Source organism: Neofelis nebulosa, chromosome 2 (assembly GCF_028018385.1).
Source record: "Neofelis nebulosa isolate mNeoNeb1 chromosome 2, mNeoNeb1.pri, whole genome shotgun sequence".
In the NCBI taxonomy this organism is placed as follows: domain Eukaryota; kingdom Metazoa; phylum Chordata; class Mammalia; order Carnivora; family Felidae; genus Neofelis; species Neofelis nebulosa.
The window spans coordinates 128,707,962-128,725,130 of record NC_080783.1 but is presented as its reverse complement, the minus strand read 5'-3'; the positions used below and the strand labels follow the sequence as shown (position 1 = coordinate 128,725,130).

General features: G+C 48.8%; 1 protein-coding gene across 1 annotated transcript; it reads left to right on the top strand.

Moving 5' to 3' along the window:
• Positions 1 to 1,669: 1,669 nt before the first annotated feature.
• SYPL2 (synaptophysin like 2) lies at positions 1,670 to 15,972 on the top strand. Its single transcript, XM_058716292.1, has 6 exons — positions 1,670 to 2,016; positions 2,177 to 2,251; positions 9,075 to 9,199; positions 10,280 to 10,481; positions 11,632 to 11,823; positions 13,180 to 15,972. The coding sequence occupies exons 1-6, from the start codon at positions 1,963 to 1,965 to the stop codon at positions 13,330 to 13,332; spliced, it is 801 nt and encodes a 266-aa protein (XP_058572275.1). The 5' UTR covers positions 1,670 to 1,962; the 3' UTR covers positions 13,333 to 15,972.
• Positions 15,973 to 17,169: the final 1,197 nt, after the last annotated feature.

The window sequence follows — 17,169 nt, the reverse complement described above, 5'->3', positions numbered from 1 at the left end:
GTAGGATAGTGGTTACTTCTGGGGAGGAAGGAAAGAGGGAGGGAATGATATCACAGTATGCACAGGTTTTGTTTTATATGCAATTTTGTATTTTGTTAAAGAATGAATTTTTTTTTTGAGACAGAGAAGGAGCGCGCACGTGTGTGCGCACAATGCAAGGGGAGGAGGGACCAAGAGAGAAGGGGACAGAGGATCTGAAGCAGGCTCTGCAGTGACTGTAGCAAGCCCAATATGGGGCTCAAATTCATGAACGATGAGACCATGACCTGAGGCGGCTGAGCCACCTAGGAGCCCCTAAAGAATGGATTTGAGACAAACCAGGAAAAGTGTTAAAATTTAATAAGGTTGGTTCCTAGATGTGTGGGATTTTTGCTGGATTATTCTGAATTCTTTTCTGATTGTGTTATATGTTGTATGCATATTGTTGTAGACCATTGGTAATAAGTATTATTTCATATTTGTGTAGTGTGGGCATTTACACACCTTACACCACTTAATCCTCATGCTGACCTGATGCAATAAGTAGGGCAGACACTATTATTCCTATTCTATAGTAAAGGAACCTCAAACTGCAGAACAATGTGTTAAAAATTGGATTGGGGACTCAGTTGTTTCTTATTTCCTCTAGATTTGCAATGGAAATATGCTAGAGAAGTTTCTTTCAAGTCCAGTCACTCCCTTCTACCCCAACCTCGGGAAGGCACTTGCTCAATGAGGGAATGAATTGTATTAACAAGAGCTAAATGTTTGTTCAAAAAGCAGTCATTCTAAATTACCAGAGGAGAACTCCAATTAATGACTTTGTGACGAGGGGGATCCATATTTACAAGTCAATTCTTCAGAGTCACAGGCTGGTTCTTTCCACCTGGCTGCCGCCCCATGGCTCACTCAGTGACCTTGGACAAATCACTTAACCTTTCACTACTTACACTTACACTACTTACACTTACAATCCAGTAAACTGAATGTGTAATATTCATGATTGCTCACTTGGGGCTCCTGACTAACACTTTTTGAAAATTAGGCACCGATTGAAGGTCAATCATAATGCAACAATGTCAACTTTTCAATGCAAATTATTCTCTAAGTTCCCTATTCCTCAAAGACTATTTTCACTCTCCGTTTTAAAGGAGATCGAGTTTATACTTTTTAATGATTAATAACTTTTAAGTCATTAATATATGAATACCTTTTGTTGTTAAAAAAATTAAACAATAGCGTAACAAGACAATAAAAAGTGAGCAATTTCTGTTCTGTTGCCCATTCCCTCTTGTAGTGGCTTTTGGAGATTTTGAAAGCAAGCAGTTTGTTAACCTTAAGGTTTAGAAGCTTATCTCAACACTGATAATGCTTGATGAAAATCCTGTCGGTTCTGGGTATTGTGGTGTGGAAGAAGAGAAAAACGGCGCAGAGCGGCTCCAAATCCACGCAAATAGGAAAGGATAAAACAAGAACCCGTGCGTTCCAGAGCGCCAGGCTAGTTCCGACTTTGGCCATGAGTTGGAGCGGCTGTCGTGTACGGCTTGGGACTGGCCCTGGAGGCTTCTGGCAACGAACTTGAACCCCCTCGCGGCCAAACTGCCCGCAGAAGCCACAGGTCCCTTTAAGGCGCCCTGCCGGCCGACGGGGGGCAGAGGGGGCGGGAGGAGGGTTCGCGAGCGCACGCCACGTGACTCGGCTGCCAAGTGCGCTCCCGAGTTTGACAGAAGTTTGAATCGGACTCGAGGGCTTTCTGCAGCCGGAGGGCCCGAGCCTCGGTCCCGGCCTCCGCGAGCGCGAGCTGCAGCGCCCCCGCGACCCGTCCCGCCAGCCTGGAGCCCGGGCCGCCGACGGCCGTCCGCGCTCCCGCACCGCTCGCTGCCCCCGCCGCCGGCCAGCAGTCGCCGGGCCGACCGCGGTGCCCACAGCCTCCCGGCCAGGGAGCCGAGCCCCCGCGCTGCGCCCCGGACCCGCTGCGCCAGCATGTCTTCGACGGAGGGCCCGAGTCGCGCAGCGGACAAGTCACCGCGCCAGCAGGTACTCCCCGCGCGCCCGAGGCTGTCTTACCACCCCTTCTCCACCTCAGGGTTGGGCCGGACCCTTATTCCGTCCCCTCTCCCGAGTGGGAGTGGGAGGAAAACCGGCGCTTTCCTGGGCCCCCCACCGCCCTGACCCCTCGTCGGCCCCGTGTCCGCAGGTGGACCGTCTGCTGGTGGGCATGCGCTGGAGGCGGCTGGAGGAGCCTCTGGGCTTCATCAAAGTTCTCCAGTGGGTGAGTCGATGCTCCAGCCGCGGGCTATTTCGGGAGCCTGGACTGTGACGCTGACCCGAAGCAATGTGGCCGGAGTGGGGGGCGGGGAGGTGCTTCGGCCGGCCCTGGCGGAAGGGTGGGGGGCGGCGACAGGTGGGCGGGGGAGGGGCGGCCGGGGTGCTTCTCCAGCACTTGATGGCAGGAGGGTGAGGAGCAAGGCATTTGGAGTCCGGGATTCGGTCCTTCTATGTGCAAGGAGCCCTTGCCCAGGGCGCTCACATTTCACCCGAGCGAGAGGACCCGGGTGTAACCTTTCCAGAACTCTGATCCTGCACATACCACTCTTCGGTGGCAGGAGGGGGGAGGGAGGACAAGGAGGAGAAGGAAATCCACGGAGGGCAGAGGAGGGAATGAGGCGGGCGAGGGAAACCATCCGGCCTCCAAACCCACCAGGACCTGACTGATCCTGAAGGTTGACTCGGGAGACAGGGTCCTGGCTGGCTGGCGGTTGTCCTGCTGAGATCACTAAAGTAATCTGGGTTCCTGTAACTGAGTAAGAGAGTGAATGAATGAATGAATGAATGAATGAATGAAGCCTATGGCTCTAGGATTAAATAAAAGAAAAAATATCAAGACAATAAAAGTCACACTATGGCCAAAATGTGGCTTGTAGAATAAGATAAAACATTGAGCTGGGAAGCTGGGGCTCTGGGTTTCAGATGTGGTCCTGCCTTTTCCAGCTATGTGACCTAGGGCAAGTCACTTCTTTGGACCTCAGTTTTCAACATTAGTTAAATGTTGATCACACAATCCCGAGGGTCCCCTTCTGCTCTAAATGGTTGGTATGCTAGAATATTGTCCTTCATTAGACTCACCCTGTGACCTTGAAGAAATCACTTGCCCATGGCCTCAGTTTCCTCTGTAACTGTCCAGGGCAAATACCATCTCCTTGCCTCACTGGTGCTTTGAGATATTGGTATGTTCTCTGTCCTTGTAAGTGCCCAAGGCCTCCTGAGTATAAGTTAGGAATGTGGACAGGTGCAGTCATTCTTTCAAATCATGAAAACTAGTTAGGAGCATTTAGTGCACTATAACTGAAGAGATTTAAGTTAGACAGTCCACACACCAAATGGTGTGTGAATAACTTAATTAATGTGCTTTCAGCACAGAATTCAGCTAGGGAATAAGTTACTGTTAATACTGAGGATGATTGAGTTCTAAAGGGCTTTTAACTCACTGGAGACAGGAGTTAGCACTGTGTCACTGAGTCCTGCCTGAATCATTGTTTGGATGAGAATCATCAGATCTGGAATTCAGGGGCAATAGTGCATTTGGGGTTATCTGTGGATATCTGAGACCTTGACTGGGGCTACAGGCCAGGCAAGGAGCTCCCAAGTGCAAACTCTGGGATCTGATGGGGACTTTCCACTCTCCCTACTGCCTCAAGAGCAGTTGGATGGACTGCTGACTGAGCTTTCACCTCCCCCCACTTCCCTGTTCTGACCCACCACTTGAGTACCAGTGGTGGCCATATAAGAATGTTATTAAGGCTCCATGTGACTGCCATCCAGAACTAGGGAACCATTATGAGGAGCAGAACCTGAAATATAAGAGTACAATTTTATCATTAAACTAGACAAATGGATCTAAGGGAAATTTGAGAAAGACTGTCAAGGGATGAGGGAAACAATGAGGTTATTAGACCATGGAATCATCCTTCATGGGGGGATTCTGTAAAGCTTCCCTCTTCAATCCTTCTATCCTTTTCTCAATGCCCTCCTCCTCCAATACCCACATTTCTGTAAAGGCTGCACAAAACAATGCCTAGGAAAATGATCCAGTCTCCTCCCAGGGTCAGCACTGATCCCTAAGAGTTAAGAACCGTTTGACTTTTATGATCCTCAGCTTCTTAGAGGGGGGTGATGCCTTTCTCTCATAGTGCTAAATCCAGGAGCCCAGGGCTAGACTCTGAACTTAGCCTTCATTTGAAGGGCAGCATCAAAGGGAGACGTGATTTGCTTTACTGCCATCCTAGCAGCCTGAATTCAGAGCGTGAGTTTCACTTGCCTGAGTCTCTGCAGGATGAGCTAATATAAAAGTACACAGGAACCAGCACCAGAAATGACAGTGAAAATGTCATTTGGGATTTTCACTCATTTCCTTATTGGAGGGGATCAAATGACCCTGACTGGAAAAGGAAAAAAACGAAAAAGAAAAAGAAAACACAGATCTTGTGTTTTTCGTAATGATACTTGAAAACTTGTTGTCATTGTTATCAAAAAGCAATTTTGCTGGAATCCTAGTAAGAAGAAAGCAATGTTAGTCTTTTATTATTCAGGAGCTTGGCTTAGAGCTTGGCTTTTTTTTAATTCAGAAATTAATCTCACTTCAATTCCCAGTTCTGGAGTCTCACTAAGTCTACAGAAAGCTAGCAAAATAACACGGGTATAGACCAAGTATTAAAGAACTGGTTTCCTTAAAAAAGGAAAAAGGCAGATTTTTAGGTCAATGGGCTTTGGTTTAAATGCAGCGTCCTCTGCTTTCTAGCCATAGAATCTGAGGTACCTAGGGTAAGTAACAAAATCTTTGTGGGCCTCGGTTTCTTACCTGTAAATGAGGGTAAGATCCATCTCATGGGTTCACTGGGAGGATTATAAGAGGTAATTTCTGTAAAGCATCCAAGCATTCAGCCCAGACAGTCCAGGAGATATTCAGCAAGTGTTGGTTCCCTTTCCTCCTGTTCCCAAACCTCCCCTTTCCCCCAAATCTCCTCTTTATGCATACTCTCAGCTAGACTTGTCCTTTGGTTGGATTATTCAAATATCACTGCCAGATCCTCACTTTGAGGGCAAGGCACAAAGGAATCTCCTGGATTACTCTGTCACTGTTCCCATAATAAGTCATATCATTATCAACTGTACCCCTGATCAATAATTTGAGGTGCCAAAGCCACTTACTTGGCTCTGGGGTCTCTATAATGAAAATAAACTATTTCAGTTGGTGTGGGGAAATGAGAATGAATACTATTAGAGTCCCTCAAACCAATAAGATGACTGTAGGGGTAAGATTGGAGGGGAGATCTTGTCTTGTGCTCTGCACTAACTAGGGATGTTGGTGTCCCCAAGGCTGACAAAGGATCATCACCATCAAGTAAGTCAGCACCTAACTGGCAAGGTTATTTTGACATCTTTCCCAAAGAGATACAGAGGCAGGAGGAGGAGGGTGTGGAGAGCAATATAGGACCATCTCTGTCCCTAGCAATACAGGTCCAAGAGGAGGAAGGTGGAAGGTTGGCATCAGAACTTCAGAGATCCACCCCTTCCCTGTCTCAGGGACTCTCTCTCTGTCTCTGTCTCTCTCCTCTCTGTCTCTCTCTTTCTCCTTGGCTCCTGTTCTTTTGGAGCAGTTTGCTCAACTCAGAAACCCTTATGCTTGGTGACACGGACGGTTTCAGTTCTTTCCCGCTCTTCCCAGTGGTTCAGTCACCTGGTACATTTAGGGAAGAAAGCAAATCTGGTACAGAAAGGTGGAATGGGCTGGGGCAGTGTGTCTTTCTCTGCTCCTGCATGCCAGGTGCAGAGCTACTCCCTGCCTCCTTACAATCCTCCCTGAACACAGGAGAGATCCCCTTTTTTAGCCTAAATAATTTTATGATGCAGAATTTTATTTTATTTATTTGTTTGAGCATGACACTGTTTTTTTTTTTTTCTTTTTCTGGATGTAAACTCTTAAAAGAAGGTACCAGGTCTTACTCATCTTTGTGTTTCCAGCACTTGGCACAATAATGCTTAATAACTGTTCGTTGATTAAGTAGAAAGAGCACTGGACAGGGAATCAAGAGATGTGAATTCTAAGGCTGGCCCTCACAATGGCTAAATGTGACCCTGGGAGAGTCACTTAATCTTTTGGGACTTTAGTTTCTACCTCTGTGAAATGAGACCATGGGGCTTGATAATCTCTAAGATCTTTTTTGCTCTGCCGTCCTGTGAATCTATGAAGTTCCCCTCAGATTTTTCCCATTGTCCACTTACATAAGAAACTTCATGAGATTTGTCATCTCATGACTGTGTGATGTTCAGATTTAATTATATATTCTGGTTGATAAAGAGCTACGTAAGGTGTTTAGGGATTCCTGACTTTCAAAGAATCAGAATAGAAGAGGATGCAGCTAGTGCTAAAGTTATTCATGGTATGTTTCACTCTCTGAGGAATCAGAGAGCAGGATTCAGGATTTTCAGAACCTCAAGGTGATCATCCAGACATAGAAGAACTTTGGGCAGTGACAAAAAAGTTCTATTATCTGTGTTGTCCAATATGGTACCTGCCAGTCACGTGTGGCTATTGAAATGTGGCACCTGAAATGTGGCTAAATGTGACTGAGTCACTGTGAATTTTTTTTTTTTTTTTAATTTTTTTTTCAACGTTTTTTATTTATTTTTGGGACAGAGAGAGACAGAGCATGAACAGGGGAGGTGCAGAGAGAGGGAGACACAGAATCGGAAACAGGCTCCAGGCTCCGAGCCATCAGCCCAGAGCCTGACGCGGGGCTCAAACTCACGGACCGCGAGATCGTGACCTGGCTGAAGTCGGACGCTTAACCGACTGCGCCACCCAGGCGCCCCATCACTGTGAATTTTTAATTGCTTTAAATTTTAATGAAGTTGAATGTAAATAGCCACACTTGGCTAGTGGCTACGTAGCATTGTGGATAGTGCAGCTCTAGAGTACAGGCTCCATGAAGACAGAGATTTTTCTCTTTTATTCACTACTAAATGATAGTGCTTAGGACAGTGCCAGTACACAGTAGGTGCTCCATAACTGTCCTCTTTCTGTAGATGTTCAGGAGTGCCTGTCAAGGAAGTGCTAGTGAAGAGAAGGCTCCATAACTCACCATCCGTTGCCCCAAGTTAGGAATACCTATTTTCTTAGGGGACTTTATTGGGTAAAACTATGCTGCCCTTCTTAGAATGTGATACTCTAAATTGTGTGTCCAGTTCTGAGCACCAGAAGCTACTTGCAAGAGGCTCATAGAGCTGACAAAAGTTAGAGAATTCCTATGAGGAAAAGCTAGAGAAGCATCATTGTTATGCCAGTGAGGAGGCTTGGAGTATATAAAGGGTAATGATGCAGAGGCTTTGGGCAAATTCTCTTCAGCTCTGTCAAGATAAGCAAACAGGGCTCTACTGCAGTCTCTGTAAATTAAGCCAGATGAGGAGGCTATTCAGGCATTGGAGAGAGTTATACTGTCTCCTTTCCTGGATGTTTTTTTTACAATGGAGACAATTCTCAGTTGTCTGAACTAAACCTCCTGGAAACAGAGGTGCTCATTGTGACCTTTAGAGATGGGTCAATGGCTCCAGCATGGAGAAGATCTGCCAGGGCAGGCAATGCAAGGCGGGGCAGTGGCACCGGACACCGCCGAGGGGCAGAGCACAGCTGCCTGCAAGCCCGGCCAAGAGCACGCTGATAGTATTACCCCCATCCAGTGGGAGAAAGGCCTCTCGATTGCCTGCTCCAAACCCCTTGTTTAACAGACGGGAAAACTGAGACTCCGAGAACAGAGTTATTTATTAGAGGTCACCCAGCTCATCAGTGACAGGGCCAGGACTAGAATCCAGATTTCCAAACTCCTAATCCAGGTCTCTTTTCAAAACTCCATAACGCTATCAAGAGTTAGCAAAATCACGTGCACATAACTCTATTCTAAACTCTGGGTGCAAGCCTGGGATGTAGATTAGCTGTCTTCTAGGTGCTTAATGTCCAAGATATGGAGAAACATACAGAAAATGATCATTAACAGAATAAGCTCTGTGCTTAATAAGAATGATTACATCATATACAAGCCCGTATAAGGTAAGTGCACAGGAAACGGGGCCTGAGCAGATGATGCGGGAGGATAAGAGATTCCAGTTTCTCACCTCCTTTTCTAACCAGTGTGTTTCCCCAGAAAGAAATTAGAAAATCATAGGTTGAGGAAATTTCATTTCACTCAAGACAGGAGGTTTAGTAAAATGTGATGAAAGGTGGAGAGGAAAACAATTCAAGTGACCTGAAATGCTTCTGGTTCTTAACACCGAACAATGGCAGCATCAACAGATAACAAGGGGAAACACTGCAGGGGGAACAGTGGAGGCTGATAAGGCAAGTGGAAGGTACTTTGCTCTGGGCGTGGGCCAGGACTGTCAGCATGGACGCAGCCAGCATTGTTGCTGCAAGGAAAAGTACCTTTGGAGGAAGAGGAGCATAGCTCTTCCCTGCTTGGCCCCTCTGAAGGCTTGGTGGAAGTGGAAGTTGCCACTTCTAGCTATACCTCCAGTGAGGCTGGAAGCCCCTGGAAGTTAGCAACAAGGTAACCACAAGATTCAATGACAGCTTCAAAGGAGAAATGGAAAGAATCCCAAAGCATGCCTGATCTCATCACAGAGGAATCTATTCCTAGGGTGCCTCTCCCTTGGCGGGGGGGATTCAAGTCCACCTTTATCCTAGAAGTTTCCAAAAGCCTGAATTGTGTTGCTTATCATCTTAAGGAGGCTACCTATATTCTCCACAGTCACATCCAATGGGGAGATGTGGAAACTGTCCATTTCTTCTTTCTCTCTATCTTCCCCCCAGACACCACTCAAAGTCAACCTCATTCATTTGACTGTTTGGTCCAGGACTCAGATGCAGTGAACACAGCATCCTGAGGCTGGAAGACCAATGGAAGCCATGGGTCCCTACCCAGGAGGGAGTTGATTAAAGGAAATCCTGGTCCCCTCCACCGTATCTGCACCTGTTAAGAGTCAGAAGGTGGTTCTGATGAGATATACCTTCCGACTCTCAAAGGGGCTTCCCTCTCCCTCAGCTCTTTGCTATTTTCGCCTTCGGGTCCTGCGGCTCCTACAGCGGGGAGACAGGAGCAACAGTTCGCTGCAACAACGAAGCCAAGGATGTGAGCTCCATCATTGTTTTGTTCGGCTATCCCTTCAGGTGAGCAGGAATTGATTCTGACCCCACACAGCCTCTCTCGCTTATTTGGCAGGACCTGCTTGGTCTCTTCCTTCTCCAGAAACTTAAAGGCCTTTTTTTGAGTGCCGCTCCAGGTTCAAATAGAACTACAGGACTTGGGTCCTTTCCACCCTTTAGGAATTTCAGACTAACCATAGAAAAATATCGGGGAACCTCAGATCGATCATTGTCATAATAATGTTCCAGTCCATAGATAACCAATAGCAGGTGTAACATAGTTCCTACAGAAAAAAAACCATGCAATTGGGGATGGAGGCTTATAGGAGTCTCAGCTAGTTGGGCAGGTCCTTCTGACCTTCAGCAACCTCCTCCCTGCCTTGAAGGTTAGGGAACTTGTTAGTACTAAGATCCTAAAGAGTTGACATGGGGTGCTCACCTGGTACCACTAGAGTACAAGGATGTGCACCTTGACCAGGAGGCAGAAAAGAATACTCTTTCTGGGCTACTTGGGAGCTTAGGGAGGGAGTCCCAACTGTTCAGAGGAGAACTGGGAATAGGACTTGTCTTTCCAGAAATTTTTAGTCCCAACGATTAACTATCTCTTGTATATTGCAGGGTGTTTGTTTTTCTCTCCTTATTTTATCCCATATAGTCTCATTTGGGGGGCCTGACTAAGGCCTGGGAATGGGAAAGTCCAAACTAACCTGGCCACTGTGGGCCTGTGTGCCCCTTTCCCAGGGGCAAAATGAAGCTGATCTCCCTGGTGGTTTGGCTATAAGAAATAGATGGATTATTGTGGTAGTGACCTGAAGGGCCCTGGAGATCCTTGGAACTACATGGTCACCATATCTGGGCAAAGTAGACGAGTGTGGGGTAGTGGCTGAACGGGAGGTAGAGTTTGACCAGAATTCCAGGGAGATTCCTGCCTTGACTGCAGGGTTCCCTCCAGAAGCATTCCTCCCCACACACCCCCTTTCTTGGCTCTGTAAGAGTCCCAGGGTGAGAATGAGCACAGGACTACCCCTAGGGCAGGTACAGTCCTCTGCCTCCACAGGAAGAGGATTGCCCCGAGCTTAGGATGGCATCCCCTGCCACCTGCAGGTTGAACCGGGTCCAGTATGAGATGCCCCTCTGCGATGATGACTCCACCTCCAAGACTATGCACCTGATGGGGGATTTCTCTGCTCCCGCTGAGTTCTTTGTGACCCTGGGCATCTTTTCCTTCTTCTACACCATGGCTGCACTAGTTGTCTACCTGCGCTTCCACAACCTCTACGCAGAGAACAAGCGTTTCCCCCTGGTGGTGAGTAAGCAGAGGCCAGAAGTGGGATGGAGAAACTGAGAGATGTGCTTTCTGAGACTGATGTCAGAGTGAGAGGGGAGGACACCCATATGTGGAAGCTCCTCAATCTCCCTGCCAGCTCTTCCTTGTTGATCCCTTCGGGTTCTGTGGTTCCCACAGCTCCGATGACTCTGCCTCTACCAACTTTCTGTCACTTGCTGTGCTCACAGGAGGCATAACAGCATCAAGAAGTGGGCTCTGGAGTTGGGCTGCCTGGGTTCAAATTCCAGGGCGGTCCCTTACTGGCTGTGTGCTCTTGGACAAGCCACTTATCCTCTATAAACCTCAGTTTCCTCAATATAAAATGGGGATAAAATAATACCCATCTCAGTGGCACCTGGGTGGCTCAGGGGGTGTTAAGTGTCCCACTTTGGCTCAGGTCATGAGGTCACAGTTTGTGGGTTCCAGCCCTGGGTCAGCCTCTGTGCTGATGACTCTGAACCTGGAGCCTGCTTCAGATACTGTGTTTCCCTCTCTCTCTGCCCCTTCCCCACTTGTGTTCTGTCTTTCTTTCTCTCTCTCTCTCTCTCTCTCTCAAAAAAAAAAAAAGAAACATAAAAAAAATAATACCCATTTCATAGTGTTTGGGGGAGATGAAGTGAAAATGCATGTAAAATATCTGGTATATAGTTAGCTTCAGTAAGTGTTGGCTATCATTAATATCATTCCCCCTTTACTGTCTCCCTATCCCAGGCATGCAAGGTGGAAGGGGTGCTTCAGGGGACCCCATTTGTCTCTTGCAGTCTGCTCTCACTCTGACACCAGTTGTAGCTGAACAATGGTGACCAGAGGAAAAGCTTGAAGGGGAGAGTGGGGAGTTTAGGCCACTTGGATGTGGGGGTAACATTGACCAGCAGGTGCCTTGATACATTGTTGCCTGGCCTCAGTTCTGAGGGCATGGGGAGGGGTGGCCCTTGGTAGCAGGGTTCCTTTGGTGGCATTGAACAGATTCCTTAAGATGATCTGGGCTCCCAGAGGTTCTAAATATTGGGTAGGATAGGAAGAGGTGGCTGTCCTGGGACCCCAGGATCCCAATGCATTCTGGCAAGAGGAAAAGAAGTAATCATGGGGGTCTTTCTGAGTGTATTTCTTGTCCCTCTGCTCCTTTCAGGACTTCTGCGTGACTGTCTCCTTCACCTTCTTCTGGCTGGTAGCTGCAGCGGCCTGGGGCAAGGGCTTGACAGACATCAAGGGGGCCACAAGGCCATCCAGCCTGACCGCAGCCATGTCTGTGTGCCATGGAGAGGAAGCAGTGTGCAGCGCTGGGGCCACACCCTCCATGGGACTGGCCAACATCTCTGTGGTGAGACCTGTGGCCACTGAAGGGGACGGGGAAGGCAGTGCTATCCCAGATGCCCAGGCCTGTCCTGGCTAGCAGGTTCTGGGACAAAAAGAGAGGGTGTCTCTCCAGCTGGCATCCCTTACAACTGGAGCCGGTGACCCTAGCACCTAAGGATGGCTGCTGGTCCCTGGCTGACCCTGAGAAGACATTTTGGTTTGGGGGGAACCCAAGAGCCATTTAGCCTCCTGTTCCTTCCTCCTTCTGTACTCTGTCTTCCCATTTCCCTTCTCCCCGCATCCAGGCATGCCCTTTGTGACTGCTTCCCACTCCTCCTTTACAATATGTGTTTGTGTGTGTATGTGTGCACATGCGAGCATATGAAGGAGAGCACAGGCTGTGGCTGGGCTCACGGCTGGGAGCAGACCCAGAGTGAGTGAGAAGGGGTTCACTGTCACTCAGGCCTCTAGACTGGAAAGGGGTTTTGGGCAGGTGTGGGTCCGGCAGGTATGCACATGTTTGGCCATCCCAGTTGTTAGAATGGGGAAATCTTTCCATATCAGTTGATAGATAGCTGAGGTCTGAAGCTTTTCAAATGCCCCCTGTCACCTTAGCCCTGCCCTGAAAATGGCCTGGAACTCTTCAAGGCCCAGCAACTGAAGGGTTTAATCGCTGGCACACCAGGGAGCCTTCTAGAACTTGCTGGAACCCTGCTGATCAGTTTTAGCCCCCAACATTTTATTGTAAAAATTTTCACACATCAAAGTTGAAAGAATTTTACAATGAACACCCACACACTCATTGCCTAAACTGCACCATTAACATTTTACTAGACTTGCTTTATCACACATCTACCCGCCTCCCTTCATCCATCAAACCATCTGATTTTTAATGCATTTCGATGCTAATTGCTTTGACATCAGTTCACCTCCCCCACCCCAATACTTCCTGCTGATAGGTTTTTAAGTATTTTTGAATAAATAGTTGATATAGCCCGGGCTGGGTCCCTGGTCTTAAGAAAGGAGCACCTTGGACAGCTCTGGTCACACCCACCCTTGAAAAAGGCACTCCTAACAGTGCTTTGGAAAGCGCCACCAGAGCCCCTGCTCCTTGCTCTGCTTTGCATGATGCTTCACTCCAGGGGCCAGACTCTCCTAGCAACCAAGCTACAACCTGGGTGCATGCTGTGGACATAGGGGCTTTTGCCAGAGAGCCCCTTAGTGGGTATCAGCATTGAACCCTGCCTGTATCTCCAGTTCTCTGTGTTTTAGTCTTCTGAGCCCCCTGTGCCTCTTCCTTCACCCCCCACAGGAACTCCTCTTCTCTGTTCCCACAGTTCCCCCCTTACTATTCTCACAAACTTCCCTGATGTCTTTGCAGCTCTTCGGCTTTATCAACTTCTTCCTGTGGGCCGGGAACTGTTGGTTTGTGTTCAAGGAGACCCCGTGGCATGGGCAGGGCCAGGACCAGGACCAGGGCCAGGGCCCCAGCCAGGAGAGCACAGCTGAGCAGGGAGCGGTGGAGAAGCAGTAAGCAGCTCCCACCTGGCTACTCCCGAACAGGACAGCACCTCTTCAACCACCTCCAGCTTCCAGGACCTCCCTCTTCCTCCTTCTCCAACTCCCCTCCTCCATCATTCTGGGCTTTGAGCTTTGAGACGTCGTCGATGGATGGGCAGGCATCAGCTGTCAGAAACCCCGGCGGCCCTACCAGTGGCTTCCTATCTCTCCTCTTGCTGGAGCCTCGGATGGCAGGAGCTCAGTGCTTCTTGTCTACGACCTGGACCCCAACATTTTGCTTGGGGTCTTCCTCGTACACTTACAGCCTCCCGTTGCAGGCAAGGGTTGGGGGCAGGAGACTGGTTCCTAGCAGCCACTTCTATCAACCTGTCAGCTTCAATAAAAGTGGGGGGAGGGGAAATTGGCTGGCAGCCTTCTTCCTAGTCCCTTGTATGAAGGGCCCACCAGTGGTTTAGTGACCCCTCTTCAATGGTTGTTATCTAAGCCTTGTGTCTGCCCTGATCTCCAGTCAGCCTGAGCCTGGTATGCTTCCCACTTTTTCCTCTGGCATCTGCTTGCCCACAGAGCCTACCATGTGGGAACCCAGGAGGCCAACTAGTCTAGAAGACAGCCCTGTAGGGGCTCCTGATGAGGCCCAGACTCAATGGGGAGCAGATATATTGCAACTGGGTTGCAACTTCAAGAAACTGAAGCCAGGAAACTTGCTGGGGAAGCAGTTTCTTCTATTCCCTTAGCCCTCCCACCCCTCCAGGCTGGTGCACCTTCCACCAATAGTAAACTCGTACTTGCCTTAGAAACCCCTGACCTTCTTCCCTGTCCTCCTTCTTGGGCTTAGTCTCACACAGGGGACACTAGATGAGGGGTCTAGGAGCAACTCCCTTTTAGCCCTCTCTGCCTCCAACCTCTCTGTCCATCTCCCTTCCCCAATCTCTTGGGTCTGAGGCATTCAAGATCCTTTTCCATGTCTGTCCAGGCTTTCCTCTCATTCCTATGGGGCCATATAGGGGCTTTGGAAGGGCCCAGAGGACCACCATGAGGCTAAGTTGCCCCAGAGCCCCAAGACATGGATGGATGGGCCTATTTCTTCCTCATTCTCTGCTCGTTTCCCCCAAACCCCCAACTCCTTCTGTGGCCCCTCTTTCATACTCCCCTATCTCACCTTTATGAAAGGACACACCCTCTCGGTTTGCCCTCTGTTCCTCCCCTGCTTCCTCATTTCTCCCAGGCTCTATCCCTCCCCACCCAAACCCCCAGTCCAGGGCAGGCCAATGCTATTGGTGCTTCTTCACTTCGGGACCCAGTTCCATATTTGTCTTTGATATGTCTCCTCTTTCTGACACCTCCTTCAGTCCCTCTCTGGACCCCAGGGCCTAAGAGTCAATGCTGACTGGGAAAGGGCCATCCATCTCCTACCCAGCTCGAAGCACTTCAGTATGCCTTGGCCATAGGGCTGCTCAGGGAAGGATGAAGAAGGAAGAATCCAGCCATTTTCTGATCCAGTGCCAATTAGCCCACTTATCATCCCAAAGGTGAATGTGCCCTGTGCCAATTTCTCCTCAGGACTGAGTCATCCCCTCCCACCTTCTCACCTCCCTAAACACCATCCCCAGTAATGTGCACTTTACTGGGGTACCCAGAATATAGGACCTTTGATTTGGGGCCCGTCATTTCTTTGGGTCAGAGTTCCCCCACTTGACAGGGGAGTGTGAGATTTACATCCTCAAATGCTCCAGAATCCTTCAGTGAAATAATTAGGTTTTTTGTTTTATTTTTCTTTTTAGATTTTGGGGGAGGGATTTGAGGAGAGAGGGGAGGAGATGGGGATGAGAGTGTTTCTAAGTCCGAACCTCTCTCTGTCCTGAGCTGTCCCCATGGTTACCCAAGGAAAAGGGGGGAACAGTTTTGCCTGCAGCTCCAGAGACACAGAGAACAAAGAGGTGACCATTTTTCTCTAAACTGGCCCCTGTGAGGGTCTGTGAGCAGCTTCTACTGGAACTTTGTTTGGATTCTGTGTATGTATTTATAATTTATTTGAAATGTGATGGATAAAGTGTTCTCATTTGGGGGCTGAAGTTAGCAACTGGCCCTTGAGCTAGGGGAAGGGGGGTGGGGTGGATATTCACTCCTGCCAAGGACTCCTAGCCCAGAACTCTCCCTAGAGCAGAGAAGGCTCTTTCTCTTCCTCAAGAGCCTAGCTTGTTCTCATCCAGAAGGGCCTTGATTTAGGCTATGGCCTCTCCATGACCGCCCTAAGAGGAAAGGCTACTTCACCTCATAACCTCCAGAAGGCTGGGCTAGGCCAAGTGCTGAGGGCAGAGCTGTCCTCATAGGACTCACATCCCCTCTAATCAGGGCTGGCACTACTGCTTTGCCTAGTAGGGCCTAACGTAGGAGACCGTGTCTGGTTTCTTCAGACTGCAGGAGGCTAACAGGCAGGGCATTTGCCCTTTGCCCTCCTAAATTCTGACCCTGCCAGGGTACCCACCAAGGACTTTTTCTGAACTTGAGTTCTCCCCACTATCATGGTCATAGGTCTCCTACTTCCAGGATTGAAGATCGGGGTGGGGGGAGAATGTTGCATGTTGTTTTCTGGTGCTTGTTATTACACATTTGAATAAACAGTGCTTCAAAGCATTTGCCATGAAGGAGCCAAGCCTAGAACCCTTCCAGAGAGATTTTTTTCCCCCTCTTCTCCCATTACTTTAAGTTATCGGACAAATATCAGTATTTCCACCAAAACACCATTCCACTCCTTTCCACGCTGCACTCCAAGCAATAGAGTCTGCATTTTCTCTTTTGGTGGCACCAATTTGTCCAAAGTAACTGAGGCTCATTAGCAGATTTACAGTAAACTCAAAAGGCAAGAGATAGTGGCTTCCACAATACTGTTTCCATTTGCTCTGTGACCCAGACAAGCTTTCTGTCAGGAGGTGAAGGCCGTATGCCTTGCCCTCTTAACTATAAAGGTTCTTTATGAACAAACTTGCACCTCTATCCCCCTTCTGACATGCTACCTTGCATTCCCTATATCTTGGACACAATATTGCATTCAGTTTCACCAAGTTCCTGGACCCCCTAGGGATCATCTGTCGTTCTCAGGTTAAGGATCTCTGCTCTCAGAGATTATCTTTGCGGTACTTAAACCTTCCCTGGGTGAAAATGAGAAGAAAGTCTGAGGTCTTGAGGTCACAGACCTTGACTTACTTGCCTCCAATTTGGTTTCCCTTTAGCTTAAGAAATTAATATGGGGTGAGGTGTGAGGAGTTGAAGAGGGAAAAGAGAACTAGTATCTCTTTTCTGATGTGATGCGGGGGTGGGGGGTAGGCTTTTGTCTCTTGATTGTGTGAGGGTGGGAAGAAATGTTATCAGCTGAGAAGAAGAAAGAGGATGATTAAGGTATTTTCCAGGCCATAGCAAGGAAAATGACAGATCTGATGAGAAATCTCCCTATGCTGAGGCTCTGGTAGCAGCCCTTCCAGCAGAGAAAATATTCATTAGAAAAAGAAGCCAAAGTGATGGATGGAGTCGGGGTCCAGCCAGGGTTTGGGAAGAGGCGGCACAGGGTATCGATCGCAGTTCTCAGGAGGAGAGAAGGATCAGCAGAGATGCCGCAAACACCAGCAGCCTCGGGGCCACCCCAGTTCCGGGGCTGGCTCTGGCTCGGAGATAGCCTTCTGTCATCCTGACAGGTGATCTTGATCAGCCCATCTAGGTCCTTCCAAACCCAGACAACGCCACTCCAACCCTCTGCCCTGCATCAGGGCAGCGTGGGTTTCCCACAGATGAAGCACAACACGGTAGACGAGGACCCTCCCCCGCCCCCCCCCCCCCCACTCCAACCCTTGTGTCC